Source organism: Fistularia commersonii, chromosome 8, assembly GCF_037954325.1.
Source record: "Fistularia commersonii isolate RoL2024-O1a breed Wild chromosome 8, RoL_Fcom_v1.0, whole genome shotgun sequence".
NCBI lineage: Eukaryota > Metazoa > Chordata > Actinopteri > Syngnathiformes > Fistulariidae > Fistularia > Fistularia commersonii.
The window spans coordinates 5,872,719-5,886,752 of NC_141291.1; the positions used below are offsets into that span (position 1 = coordinate 5,872,719).

The 14,034-nt window shown below is 43.8% G+C and overlaps 2 protein-coding genes across 8 annotated transcripts in view; one reads left to right on the forward strand and one right to left on the reverse strand.

Moving 5' to 3' along the window:
* Positions 1-482: 482 nt before the first annotated feature.
* On the forward strand, positions 483-8,844 carry LOC147231710 (clavesin-1-like). Its single transcript, XM_086150717.1, has 8 exons — positions 483-785; positions 2,530-3,196; positions 3,289-3,459; positions 3,537-3,655; positions 3,818-3,992; positions 4,789-4,899; positions 5,426-5,643; positions 6,944-8,844. Exons 2-8 carry the CDS (start codon positions 3,098-3,100, stop codon positions 7,020-7,022), a joined length of 972 nt encoding a protein of 323 aa, XP_086006843.1. The 5' UTR covers positions 483-785; positions 2,530-3,097; the 3' UTR covers positions 7,023-8,844.
* The window catches only part of LOC147231711 (aspartyl/asparaginyl beta-hydroxylase-like), a 35,767-nt gene continuing 29,594 nt past the window's right edge, over positions 7,862-14,034 (reverse strand). For all 7 annotated transcript variants that reach the window (XM_086150714.1, XM_086150713.1, XM_086150711.1 and 4 more), the window contains 6 exons: positions 13,518-13,607; positions 11,934-12,071; positions 11,719-11,854; positions 11,483-11,574; positions 10,716-10,849; positions 7,862-10,633 (listed from right to left, as the gene is read on the reverse strand). In XM_086150714.1, the coding sequence (XP_086006840.1) occupies positions 10,483-10,633; positions 10,716-10,849; positions 11,483-11,574; positions 11,719-11,854; positions 11,934-12,071; positions 13,518-13,607 (741 nt within the window). In that variant the 3' untranslated portion in view covers positions 7,862-10,482. The remainder of the gene's footprint in view (positions 10,634-10,715; positions 10,850-11,482; positions 11,575-11,718; positions 11,855-11,933; positions 12,072-13,517; positions 13,608-14,034) is intronic.

Consider the following 14,034-nt stretch of genomic DNA (forward strand, 5'->3'; position numbering starts at 1 on the left):
TATGGTCTTAAAGGCAGTCGTTTTATTCGTTAATTGAAGGTTTATTTGTACATTCTAGCTGCCCAACAAGAACACAAATTTTGGTTGCTTCCATTTTTACCCCAATTTTAAAGCAGGCATATTGTAAAGCAGCATACGTAAATTACACAAAACACAAAAGTGTGTTGTTTTCAGTGTTATTTATTGTGATTCACCTGTTTCCTTTTTCCAACAAAATCAAACCGTGATTGACTTCTGCTTGAGCTTGAAAAAAATGCGCCCTTTCGAACATTCTTTCTCTAAATTGGAATCAGATTGACATAACATCTTAATAAATCGAATTGCTGTTCGGGACCATATAAATTTGTCCGAATACAAATCGTTTGATGAAATTGAAAAATCCGCACCGTCCAGTACAAATTTTAACACCGAGCCACAGCTTTTATTGTGAAGGGCTAACCGGAAGTGGCGCTTCGTGTTGCAAACCTCTGGACCACCCTTGACGTCTTCTCGGAGCACAAAGTGAGGCGCAGATCCCGCGTCCTCCTCTCCATCAGGATGATCACACGGATAATTTAACAGCAATATCCCCCCTCCCCCTGCTGATCCCACGGCCGTCTATGTCACATTTTCTCCCACTTTGAATTTTCATCTTTTTCCCCTCCTTTTCTTTTCCCGCGGGATACCGATGGCCACCAGAAGCAGCGTCCCCAGCATCAGCACCACCGCCGGAGGGCCGCCGGGCCAGCCAGGACGACCGGGATTCAACCATCACACCTAGCAGGGGGGAGGGGGGTCGCTTCACCGTAAGTACGGATATTTAACGACCGAAACACGCAGGAACATCCCAGCTTCATTGGGAGGCGAGGGCGGGGTGGGAAGGATGGGGGATGCTCTCCGGTCTTTGCCTCCTTGTGAGGACATCTGCTCACACAGGCTGCACACCAGAAGGGTGACTTTCATAAGCAAACGCGCACCCCGGGGCCTCCAAGGGAACACCATAGCACCGGCTCTGCAATCTTTTCGAGCTGAGATCCTGACGCGTTTCCAACGCCTTTTGGGTTTAAACACTCCCCAACCCTTTCCCTCCTCCCCCTTGAACCTTTAAGAGTCTCTCCATCATGTTGTCCAGGAGGAGAGGCAGATGGGGACCAGTTGTGTGTGTGTGTGTGTGTGTGTGTGTGTGTGTGTGTGTGTGGCAGGGGGGGCTTGCAGGCGTGGATCAACCAGGCAAACACCGATACCCCCAACCCCCAACAGTCAAACACAATAATCACATCGGCTCTAATCCATCTGACCCCCAAAGGCTTTTTTTTTTTCCCTGACGAAGCTGCTGGTTTTTCCTTCCTTTGCATTTTGCAAAGTCGCAGCTTTTGCTGACTATTATTCTTATTTGCAAGCATTTGTTTCGGTTAGAATTTATTTATTTTTCGTTTGAACTAGATTCTTAGCATGTGGAGTTGTTTTTTTGTATAATCTATATATAATAAATACAAATATAAATATAATATATTTAATAAGGGGAGGGGGTGCTGAGTGCAAATAAATCCACAAATGAGGAATATTCAAGTTAATAAAAATTGATGGAAATTACTTTTAAATGAGATAAATGTACCCCAAGCCCTTAAAGAAAATTTCAAAATCTATAAAAAAAAAGCAAACAAACTGGCAAATATACTGGCAAAAAAATGCAGTCCATATATGTATCCGGAATAGTGTTTAAAATTGAAGCGAAGTCGCCTTTCTATTGGCTGGTTTTCCTTCCTTTGCTTTTACTTGCTGCTTCCACTGAATGTCATACTTATTTACAATGTTGTTTCTGTAAAAATGCAAAGAAATAATCTAACTAAATTCTTAGCTTCAAATAAATCATCAGATGATCTAAATTAAAAAAATGAGGGAAATCACAGTAAAATCAGCTTAATGTATGCCAAATCCCTAATGAAAATGTTTCTGAATCTGGAAAAAAATACAGAAAAAAATGGTAGAAAATATAATGTATATATGTATATATATATATATATGTGTGTGTGTGTGTGTGTGTGTGTATATATATATATAGTCGGATTAGTCTTTAGAATTAAATAAGTACTTTTTTCTATTGGCTGTTTTTCCTTCCTTTTCATTTGTTTGCTGCTTCTGCTGAATATTATACGTATCTACAAAATATTATAATATTAATGATAAATTAATAATATTTACAAAAAATCAAACTTTATTCTTTTCATGAAGGGTTTTTTATATCATTATTTTAATAAAGAGAGAAATGCTGAATAGAAATAAATACACAAATGAAATGTATAAAAAAATGAAGGAAATTAGATTAAATCTTTAAAGAAATACCTGAAAAAAATGGCAAAAAAAAGGAAAACAAAAAAAAACCATATATATATACACACACTCTCACACACACAGCCGGATTAGTGTTCAAAAATTAAAGAGCGGTTGACTTTCTATTGGTCCAGGATGATTTCTTACCTCAAGTCATCATTTTCTAATCCACTTACCAATATTGATTATTACCAACCTCCGCTGTTTCCTGTCAAGCAGGCTGGGGAGTCCCACATCTGACCGTGTTGCCTTGGCCGACCTTTGACCTTTCCCTGAACCCTGAACCGGAGGTCGGGAGCCCAGCGTGGATGGATGGATGGAGGAGCGGGTCACAACGAAGCAGCTGGCTAACGACGCCACCGGCGAGCGACGAGAGAGTCACGGCGGGGGGTGCGAGAACCGGAGGAAAAAGGATGTGAATTTAGCTTTAGAGCTAGCCTGCTAACCGCTCCTCATGAACGACACACACACACAAAAGGTTCAAATGAACCCGTCCTGAAAAGGCTGGGAAACAAAGAAGAAGAAGAAGAAGACAGCGGCCATGATTGTTGATTCACGTTGTTTCTAGCTTTCTCGACTGCGATTGTTTTGACCGCCGCTCCGAAACTTGACTCCAAAAACTGAGATTGTACAAAAAAAAAAAAAAAAACCACCAGCAAAAGTTGATTGTCTCAGCGTTCCTGGAAAAACGAACTCTGAAGCCCCCCGGGTGCGAAAGACGAATCCTCGGGGGGAGTCTGCTTTTCGAGGAGGGGGGGGACGCGGGGGAAACCCGAGCCACGCCGAGATGACGCACCTCCATGTTGGCCTGAGCTCCGAGACGACGGAGAAGGCCCGTCTGGAGCTGAACGAAAACCCCGACACGCTGCATCAGGACATCCAGCAGGTGGCAACCCGAAAAACTCCCGCCAAGCTTTGGACCGCCTCCCCTAGCCGCCGGCCGTCAACCCGTACGTCTTTGTGTGTCGCCACGCGTAGGTCCGGGACATGATCGTGACGCGGCCCGACATCGGATTCCTCCGAACGGACGACGACTTCATCCTCCGCTTCCTGCGAGCCCGCAAGTTCGACCAGGTGGAAACCTTCCGGCTGCTTGCCCAGTACTTCCAGTTCCGCCAGCAGAACCTGGACATGTTCCAGAGCTTCAAGGTCAGTCCGAACGTCACGTCGAGAAGTTTTTTTTTTTTTTTTTTTTTTGCGACCCACTCCCCACCCCTCGCCGTCAGGTGGACGACCCCGGCATCAAGCGGGCGCTGATGGACGGCTTCCCGGGCGTCCTGGAGACTCCGGACCAGCACGGACGGAAGATCCTCATCCTGTTCGCCTCCAACTGGGACCAGAGCAGGTACGAGTGTTTAGAGCGCACACAGCCCGCCAGCGACTGAACACACAAAGGGCCTAATGAGCTGTTTTGAACAAAAATAGATTTAAATGTAGTTAAGGGTGACGGCACGAAGGTGCTTTCACGCGCTCTTTAACTATTGATCCTCCTCCTCCTCCTCTGAAGGAACTCCTTCACGGACATCCTGCGGGCCATCCTGCTCTCGCTGGAGGTTTTGATCGAGAACCCCGAGCTGCAGATCAACGGCTTCATCCTGATCATCGACTGGAGCAACTTCTCCTTCAAGCAGGCGTCCAAGCTCACGCCCAACATCCTCAAACTGGCCATCGAAGGCCTGCAGGTGGGAGGAGCGTGGAGATTTCTCTTTTTTGAACTTTTTTTTTCTCCCTTTTTCACATTTTCTCTGGGTTCAAAAACTGTTGAGCGGGTTCACGGAAAAGTTGCGGGTCTCTAAGTGATTGACAGGTGACCGGTTCCGGTTAAGCCCCGCCCCCTGGCTGGGATTGGCTCCGGCAAGCTCACTTGCAATGAATGAATACATGAATCTTTCACGTTTCACTGCATTTACTATAATTAATTTTTTTAAAATGAAAAACAATCTTTTTTTTAATGATTTTAATTTTAGCGTGATAAGAAATAATTATTTGTGTCTTCACCTCTAATTATATTCCACAGAACTATAAATTGTTAAACGTTTTTGTAACTCACGTATTTTTAATTCCCCTCATTTCACTTATTTTCCTTCACCATGTAGAGCTTGTTGCGCCAGTGGCTAAACAAGCTAACGGGGCTATGTTACCTGTCATTAGCGTTCACAACTAAAGTGCTCGCAATTAGCTTTTAAAATGGTTGAGAAACCAATAGGAAAAGAAAAGGAAATAAAGTAAAATAATTGAAATAAAAAAATGAAAAAAAAAAACATTACATTAAATTTTTAAAAATGTAAATAAATTAAATTAATAACATATAAATCAAATAAAACTGAATAACATATAAAATAAAATAAAATAAAATAAAATGAAATGAAATGAAATGAAATGAAATGAAATAAAATAAAATAAAATAAAATAAAATAAAATGAAAATAAAAACTAAACAAGATGAAATAAATGAAAATTTCCACCATGCCGCCCTCAGGACAGCTTCCCTGCTCGTTTCGGCGGGATCCACTTTGTGAACCAGCCCTGGTACATCCATGCCATGTACACCATCATCAAGCCCTTCCTCAAAGACAAGACCAGGAAACGGGTGAGACGCTCATTCCTCCTCCTCCTCCTCACTGCCTCCTCTCCCCCTGAACATCTCCTCTCCTCTTCATCCTAACTTCCGTAACTCCTCTGCTCATTTGTCACTTCCTTCCACATCTCCTCCCTTTCCTCTTTATGTCTCCTTTCCTATCATCCCCTTCTGCTGCATCCTTACTCCTCACTGACGCCTACATCTCCTTTCCACGCCTCATCCCTTCTTCCCTGCATCTTCACCATTTTCTTCTCCTCACATCCGCGATTCTTCCTTCCTTGTCTCCTCCATATCCTCTCCTCATCCCTCCTTCCTTCCTCTATCCTTCCCCTGCATGTCTCCTTCCTCTGTCTTTCTTGTGTCGCCTCCTCTCCTCTCCTCCTATCTGCTCATCTTTTCCTCCTCATGTCTCCTTTCCTATCACCCTCTCTCCTGCATCTTCACTGTCACCTTTCCTCACATCTGCATTCATTCTCACCACATGCAGGTCTCCGCATCTCCTCACCTCATCTTTTTTCTTTCCCTCCCTCCTCAGATCTTCCTCCACGGGAACAACCTGAACTCCCTGCACCAGCTCATCCAGCCCGAGTGCCTGCCGTCGGAGTTCGGCGGGACGTTGCCGCCGTACGACATGGGCATCTGGGCGCGGACGCTGCTGGGGCCCGACTACAATGACGAGACCGAGTACACGCTGACTTACGACGCCCTGCACGTACGGGAGAGCTGTGGCGGGGACAAGGAGCTGATGAAGAGGTGACCTATCAGTTCTCCGACGTCGAAATGATAGATGTTTTCTACCTGACGGCAAGAAACAAATATGCAGAAGGTTCACTTAATGCTGAGGGTGAATGGTTCCCTATTTGATGGACCCGGGCATTTTACTGCCCTTGAGGTCAATCTGAACACGAGTGAAAAAAACATTTATTGCATTAATGTTATGCAAGTGTGTTGTTTTCATTTAGAAAACAGTGGGATTTTTTTGTTTGTTTTGTTTTATTTTTCGGACACATGTACTTACATCCATGACATGGGTGCATGAACAGATGGGTGATGCTAACCAGTTAGCCCTACAAATGTCAAAAAAGAAAAGTAGATGCCGAATACAACAACACATGGACCACTAAATATTAATTTACAGAAGTCAAAGGCGAAGCAGTGTATGAAGATTACAATTTGAATGGTGACTACATGACCCAACATGGGGGGAGGATACATAAACTTTGGTAGCTAAACTGCTAAACTAAACTAGCTAAACTGCAAAACTAAACTAACAAAACTGTTAGCTGAACTAGGTAAACTGCAAAACAAAACTGTTAGCTGAACGGTAAAACTACACTAGCTAAACTGTGAAACGAAACAATTAGTTAAACTGCAAAATGAAACTGCTAGCTAAACTGCAAAATGAAAATAGCTAAACTGCAAACCTAAACTAGCAAAACTTCAAAACCAACAAGTATTTTTTTTTTTTTTTACAGTTTACGATTTTTTAAAGGATTTTACTCTAAAAATCATATTCACCTATGTGAACTTATGTCAGCAGCCATAAATTTGACAAATCCAGATCCTCAGCTGCCGTCTGTATATCCACTTTAGTTATTCAGCTGGATTTCAATGCACTTGTTGACGGTTAAGTCGGGCTGGATTTCTCTCACTGAACACGCAAAAGGAATAGAAAGCACTTTTGCCTTTTTTAAAAAAGTGAATCAATTACAAATCTTTAGCCTACTGCAAAACATTTTTTACACCATCACTGATGTAATGATTGTTTTTACGGTTTAATACTTCAAAGGAAGTATTCGCCTGTTTGTCCTACACCATAATTTCATGTTTAGATAAATATTAACAGACTATGCTAATTATTTTGATAAGCAGTAGCAGCTCATCAAAATATGTAATTTACTGCCTTTTACAATGGGACATGATTATTATTCTAATTATAATATATATGTCTATATTATGTGTGGATGAGAGGGTGAATGGTTGTATGTCTCTAAGTTCCTCTCTATAAATATTCTATTATTTACATCCTCAACGGTGTGTTTGTGCGTTCCAGGTCCCAGTCGGTGGTCGAACCTGGAACTCTTCGGCAGACGGACAGAGAGACGAGCACCCCGCTGCTGGCGCTGGACTGACAAAACACACACACACACACTCGGGTGTACAGCTCTCTGTCAGGACATTCTCTGAAAAGAAGAAGCCGACGCATCCTCATAAAGATGGAATTTCTTTGTAAAGTCTGCACACACACACGCACGCACACACACACCCACACACACACACACAGACGCATCAGCTGCGTGTCTCTAAGCTGGATTGGAAGCAGTGAGCTGAACTCTGACAGCAACTTGACTTCCTCCTCTTACCAGCATCTGTTCAGCAGCAGCCTCACACACACACACACACACACACACACACACACACACACGCCATGTTGTCTGTATGTGTGTGTGCATCAGCACAACCACGAGCTTTGATCCCCCCCCCCCCCCGAGAGAGTGGGAACTGTTCCCAAACATGCCGTTCACTTGAAAGTGTGTGTTTGTACACGTGTATGTGTATGTGTATGTATGTGAGTGTGTGTGTGTGAGAGAGATAAATGAGAGACGATACACACCAAAACAAAAATATTATTCCTTTGGTCAGCCCCAATATTATTTACACCATATCCAACAGACCTGTTTAAGTAGTTATTTTTCTGTTGCAGAATTATTATTATTATTTTTTAATTTATTGAAATTTCTTATTTTCCCAATTTCGATCATCCCGATCATACTCCGGTGGCTCTCAGTCACCCAGAAATGATCCGAGAAGACCTAGCGATCAAGAGATTAGCACTAAAAGGCCCGATTTGGCTCATCCGTATTCCAGATGACTCCTCCAAAATACCCGGATCTGAACAATCAAGATTTTTTTCTTTTTAAGAATGAAGAATTTCAAAATGCGGCTGAGGCCTACAGAGGCAGTAGTTTTAGTGATGTGTGTGTATGTGTGTGTGTGTGTGTGTGTGTGAGCGTGGGAACAAATCACCGGTAAAGACGGGGGGACACAAAACACCCGACTTTAGAATCCAGATGATCTGAACCCTCGGTGAGATGGGAGCTGAAGGTAAATGGGCAGGAATGTAAAAAAAAGAAAAAACAAAGGAAAATAAAACAGAAACAAAGCTTTAGCTAAACCTCAGGCAGGAAAAAAAGCGAGCGCCACCGGAATAAAAACACAATTTAACAGAATACAGTACGACAAACCACAATAAATTTTGATTTTTAACATTTATGCTGCACCTGGTATTTAGATTTTGGGAGGTTTAAAGGAAAGGCAAATTTAAAAATTATTTAAAAAAAGCAACAAAACAATTGTTTCCGATGTTTTCGTGTGATGTGAAAACGAGAAGTTGTGGAAGTTCTCGCCGTAAAAAAGAGGTGATGAGATGGAAACTTTAGTAGAATCCTTTCATTAATTCTCCTTTTTTTTAAAATAAAAGCACTGCACAGGGCACGGGCTCACCTCTCCACGCATTATGAAAAAAATATAAAATAAAAATGGAACTCTACCGGAATGAGGCGTTTCTCGGGAGGGAGTGTTGAGCTGCGAGGAAAACACAGGATGCCAAACTCTCACCTTTCACCTGCCGTGAAGGTGACTGATTATTTTTACTGCATTTAACTTATTGGAGGATTGTATAGTATTGTTACGAGTATTATTTGCACTGCAAAAAAAAACAAAAAAAAACAACAAAAGTGATACACTTGGCGTGCTGGTACTTCTGACTCCGACAAATTCAACAGCTGGATGTGAAACGACACGGAGATCGTTGCCATGTTCGTCCCTTATTTGTTTTTTTGTTGTTTTTTTTGCTCGTCGTCATGGCGATACCGAGCAGCAATCCGATCTCCGCACTCGACTGTAATGTAGTTTCTCTCGACGAATGTAAAGAAGTAAAACATTTACACCGCAGCTGACTCCGCTGTATTTCATTCGACGCCGATGTTTTTATTTTCACACTCAAAGGGGGCGGGGCTACACTGCTCCGCTCACACCTTCACGATATTTGAATTTGATCCAAAGTGGATTTGTAAACAGGAAGTTGACACGTCTGATGGGAGTGTTGGGTGTTTACATATCTTAACTTCCTTTACGTTTAAAGTTACGGTTATATTTAAAAGACATTTTTTAGTAATCCTTGGATTTCCGGGGTCACTCGTGAGTTGTCGGCCTCATGCGAGTCCGCTGGGTCACATGATTCCAGGGGCGGCTAGCTATGAACTGTACAGGAAGTGGCTGAAGGGGCGTGTCAAACAGCGCCCTCTTGTGGTGAGTGGTGGTAACTACAATCTGACAGATTTGTTTCACGTTGTGTTTGTTTCAAATGAGTGTGTTACCATTGATGGAAACGCACAAAGAAAAATTATACATGATATAAAATTATAATATTCCGTTTCAACAGCCTGTACAAATGAACTATTTTAAGATAGCTAAATGTTGCAATATTTTAGTTCTTATTTTTCCATATGTGAAAGAAGAAATTATCACAGAAAAAAAGGCATGAGCTGTGTGTTTGTGTGTCTACGTGCATTTGCGATTGATCGATTATCGATTAATCCACACAAACAAGATGTGAGGGATGGTGTACAGCGGCTAAAAATGCTACAATGTCCAAATTGGATGTCCATCCTGTAAAAAAAAAAGTTCAAAAGAAACAAAACACACACTGGTTTCCTGTTTTCTTTTTTTTTTTTTTGGTTCTTGTACCTTTTTTATTTTTTTAATACAAATATAGAGCATCTTTAAGAACACGTTGCGTTTTCCTTCTAACTGTGCAAAAGTGGTGCAAAAGTAGAGCGGGAGCGGGACTATGATTTTAAAAGGGCGTGGTGGTGATCAGGTCGGTAGAGGTCAGTTTTATTATTATATTTTTTTTTCAAACGGTCAAGGTAAATCTAAACACACCACTGCACCTCCAGGTCCCGTTCCTTTTTTTTTTTTTTGGGCCTCCGTGTTTGTAGTTCTGATCAGCTTTGACGGGGATTCACATAGTGGACGTTTCTGAGTCTGGTTAGCCGCTAATTCACACTTCCTGGACCTTTCTGGGCTTTTTTTTGTCTTTCCGTGCCTTTACAAACCTAAATACTGTGCTGATCTTAGGATAGTAATGACCTTTCATCCCCCCGAGGATGAGGCCATGTGACCTACGTTCAGGGAATACACCAAAGCTAGAAAAGTCAGGTCCCAGTCCGGGTCCAAAACAATCGGTCGATCTGAAAATAGGTCCAAAAAAAAAAAAAAACAGGGTCTGAACCCAAACCAAGCCCAGGGTTGCAGATCCAGTCCTGGTCTTGTCTGAACCGGGTTTGAAGCGGGTCTGACCCAGAGTCGAAACCCGGTCCTTGAACCAGTACCGTGTCTTCTGTGTGTGTGTGTGTGTGTGTGTGTGTGCCATTTGGTCAGTAGTTTAATCCAGAAAAACAAACCTGTTCTAGTCTTTCCTCTCCTTCAGTTTTTGTAGTGCGTCCAACCTAGAGAGCGTAGATCTCCGCTCCGTAAGGCTCGCCTTGCAGGTTTCTCAGAGCCAACCCCCCCCCTTCCCACTAGGGTCTAAATGGAGCTGAGAGTCTGGCGCTGGTACGCCGTCAGCTGCGGATGCCACACGTCCACGATGAAGATGAGGCGGTAGCTGTCGGCATCCTGCCAGACCTCGTGCTCGAAGGAGTCGTCAAAGATGAGGACTTTTCCCTCCTCCCACGTCCTGGGACCCGAGGAAGAGGGAAGAGATGGAGAATAAGTAACACCAGGTAGGAGGAAGGCGAGGAAGAGGAAGAAGACGGTACCTGGTGTCGTTGGTGCAGCGGATACGGCAGCCCTGCTTGGGGATGACCAGGCCCAGGTGCATCCGGAGCCTGCAGTTGGTCGGGCCGGTGTGGGGCCAGACGTGGGTGCCGGGCTGCATCACCGAGAACTTGATCTGAAAAACACACACACACACACACACACACACACACTCTGGACCAATCGGAGAGTTTGGGAAAGTGAATCACTGGTGGAGTGAATCGGTTGGAACGGCCGGTTCAGCCCATTCCACACCGACCTGCCCGGTCAGTTCTCCGACGCAGATTTCGGTGTTAAGCCGTCAACTTAGTGGCTGGCGGATATTTTTAGCGGTGAAATCCTCTGAATATTACCGGCATCTGTCCAGAAAGCACGGATTCCCCCTCTCCTCCCTCCTCCCTCCTCCTCGTCCTCCGTCTGATTTTTTTTTTTTTTTTGTCCTGAAAATCTGGGGCAGGAATTTGAAGATGAGGGCCGCAATGGGTTGCCGGGCAGATCTGCTGACTCAAATTTAACTCTGTTTGTGTTTACTGGGCTATCACTAAAATCACAAAAAAAAAAAAAAAAAAAAATCACAAAAAATTGTAATTTCTTTTCCTCTTCACAGGGGGATTTTTCCTCATCAATTAATCCCTGGTGATTTTCGTCAAGATTATCAGACGATTTGCAAAATATAATACAAGATAAGAACCGCCAGTTATGTTTTGCTGTGTGTGTGAGTATGTACATGTGTGTGTATGTGTGTGTGTGTGTGTGTGTGTGTGTTTACCTGTCCTCTCTTGCAGCCGGTTGCTTCTGGATATCTCTCCAGCAGCGAGCACGTCTTAGGGACGCCCTGACACGAGTTGCCGACTTTCCTCCCTGAACAAACGAAGCGTCCATTTGGATTGCGATGAATCATTAAGGATAACGAATCAGTAACAAATCTTGAATCAGTAAAGATGACAAAAAACACTTTTTCCTCATCCACACAGGCAAACATAGCAGTTGGACACGACGGCGTACCTTGCTGCCAGAGTGTGTACTGGCCCCACTCTCCTTTTTCCCGCAGGTTCTCTTCCTCCGGGATGAACATCCCTGTGTTTTGGTCCATGACGGCCAGGGCCTCGTCCCTGATGGTCCTCCAATTCCTCTCCAACATCTCAACACAAATGCACACACGACTCAAAATCTCTCCCTGGTGAGGCGTCGTTGTTGTCGTCGCCGCCCTCCCGCCTTACCTTGACCAAGTCGGTGTACCCCGTCTCTTTGGGGGTCCACCAGGGCTGGGCCTTCAGCCCGTCCACGTTGTACAGAGATCTCTGCCACACCGAGGCGAAGTGGCCCCGCTGGTGACCCAGCTCGTACCAGTGGTACGCCTGCCAGAACACAAAACAAACCCTGAGCAGAAACATCATAGATTTTAAATTGGGTGAGAAATCAAGACCTTAGTTTCACCTAAAATATTTCCTTAAACTGCCAAGTTTTTTTTTCCCTTGAGCAACCCATATATCCCAAGACTTTGGAAAGACACGTGGAAAACTATTGTCCTGTACATATTCACATCTAAAGACTTGTTTTTAGGAGTTTCAAGTTATAGCTTAGTCTCAGACCGAGAGTTCACCAAGACTGAATCTTACAGTCTCTGGGGTCACTATTAACCGAATAACAATGTTTCCCATTGAATGTATTTACATTTTGAATGCCTCTAGACATGGAATTTAATGCTTTTTAATGCTATTCAAGGCCTTAATTTTGGCAAAGTCTATTTAATAACTTTTAATGCTTTTTAATGACCCGCAGAAACCCTGCTCACTATTTTCAAGATCACGACGAGATTCTTTTTCAGCTATTTTTTCCCACCATGCAACGTTTTCACTGATTTTGCAGAGCCCCTGCTATTTCACTTGCTTTTCCTTCTCTGCTTGGATGTGATTCGTCGGAGAGTTGACATCGTCCAAGCCGTTCTGCCCACAGCTCCACCATCCTCTCCTCACTCTGAATTGATCAGGACGTCCTTTGCCGTTCCCGTTCATCCATACTTCCGACAAATGCCATCTCTGCCGCCACTACGGCTCTGACGATTCCCGGGGATTCCTTTTTCCGGTTATGTTAGAGCTCCCCTATTGGTTGTTGATTGTGTTACCTCATCGTGCGATAATATCAAACATGTTCAATTTTGTCGCAAGCCAAAGATTCGGAAAGGCTCATCAGACAACCAACTTATTCTTAACGGCATATATGACAAGAGTTTTCAGTTTTTATCCTGCGACCATGAAAATCGATAAGTGTAAGCCCAGAATTACTCGCCACACACTTAATGCTACAATGTATTGCTAACTTTAACTCAAACAATGCTACACTTTAACTCTAAACTTCATTAAGCAACAGCGTGAACGCCGGTCCTCCTTTTAAAATGACCAATCGACTGGCTCTGAATGTCTCTCCCGACGCTTCATTTGCAGACATTCCTGCTGTCTGTTGCACCAAATCCCTGTAAATGTGTCGTTCCTTCTTCCTTCTTTTGACAACAACTTCTCCATCCCTTCATGGAGATGTTTTTCGGTGATTTTCCCCGGGCGGCGCGTCCGACTGTTTTTAAATGTCACTTTATCGCTCCTAACTCAGATCCCAGCTCATATCCAAAAGCAAGTAAAAAAAAAAAATTATTAAAAAATTAACATATCTTTGAAGACTCGTACATTGATGCACTCGTAAGTCAAGGCTCTGCTGAATTGAAAAGCGTTTTTGACACATTCCTGTTTCTTTTTTCCCTTTTTTCACCACGCTTTTGGTTGGAGTTCTTGCATGTGTGCGTGACTCACGGAATTGTCACCGACTCTCTGCAGGGCGTCTCCCAGGTGGAAGTAGAATCTCCCGTCGTCCGTCCCGGGTTCCCCCGACTCCAGGCCCTCCTGGGGGAAAGACGAGAACAACGGCCGTGAACCAACCAAATCAAAGACTCCTTCGCGTGAATCGCACTCGGGTCATGTTTCCCCTGGGAGGCGGAGATTCGCCATAGAAACAGGCCGCGGAGCGCAGACCTGCGGAGGGGGAGCCGGGAGTCGATGCTCCGAGAGCTGCCTTCTGGCATCTCCCTGTGGAGGCGTTCAAGGAACGTCCACCAGGGGGCGCTAGAGAGCACCAGTCAGTGAAGAGTGGGTTTACCTGTCACCATGGAAACCCTAAATAAGAGGTGGGATAATGAATGAGTGAATGACGTGCCTATTCTTCTCTTTACGGCAACATATTCGAGTTCTCTCTGCTTCAGGGACGACAGGTTCATAGAAAATACAGTGATATCTTAAGATATGAATTAAATTCGTTATAGAAGAGGGTTCG

Bases quoted from the DNA above. Each gene is read 5' to 3' on its own strand.
- LOC147231710 (XM_086150717.1), top strand. From the start codon at position 3,098: ATGACGCACCTCCATGTTGGCCTGAGCTCCGAGACGACGGAGAAGGCC. The intron at 3,460-3,536 runs GTCAGTCCGAAC...CCTCGCCGTCAG, and splicing joins ACATGTTCCAGAGCTTCAAG to GTGGACGACCCCGGCATCAA. The intron at 4,900-5,425 runs GTGAGACGCTCA...CTCCCTCCTCAG, and splicing joins AAGACAAGACCAGGAAACGG to ATCTTCCTCCACGGGAACAA.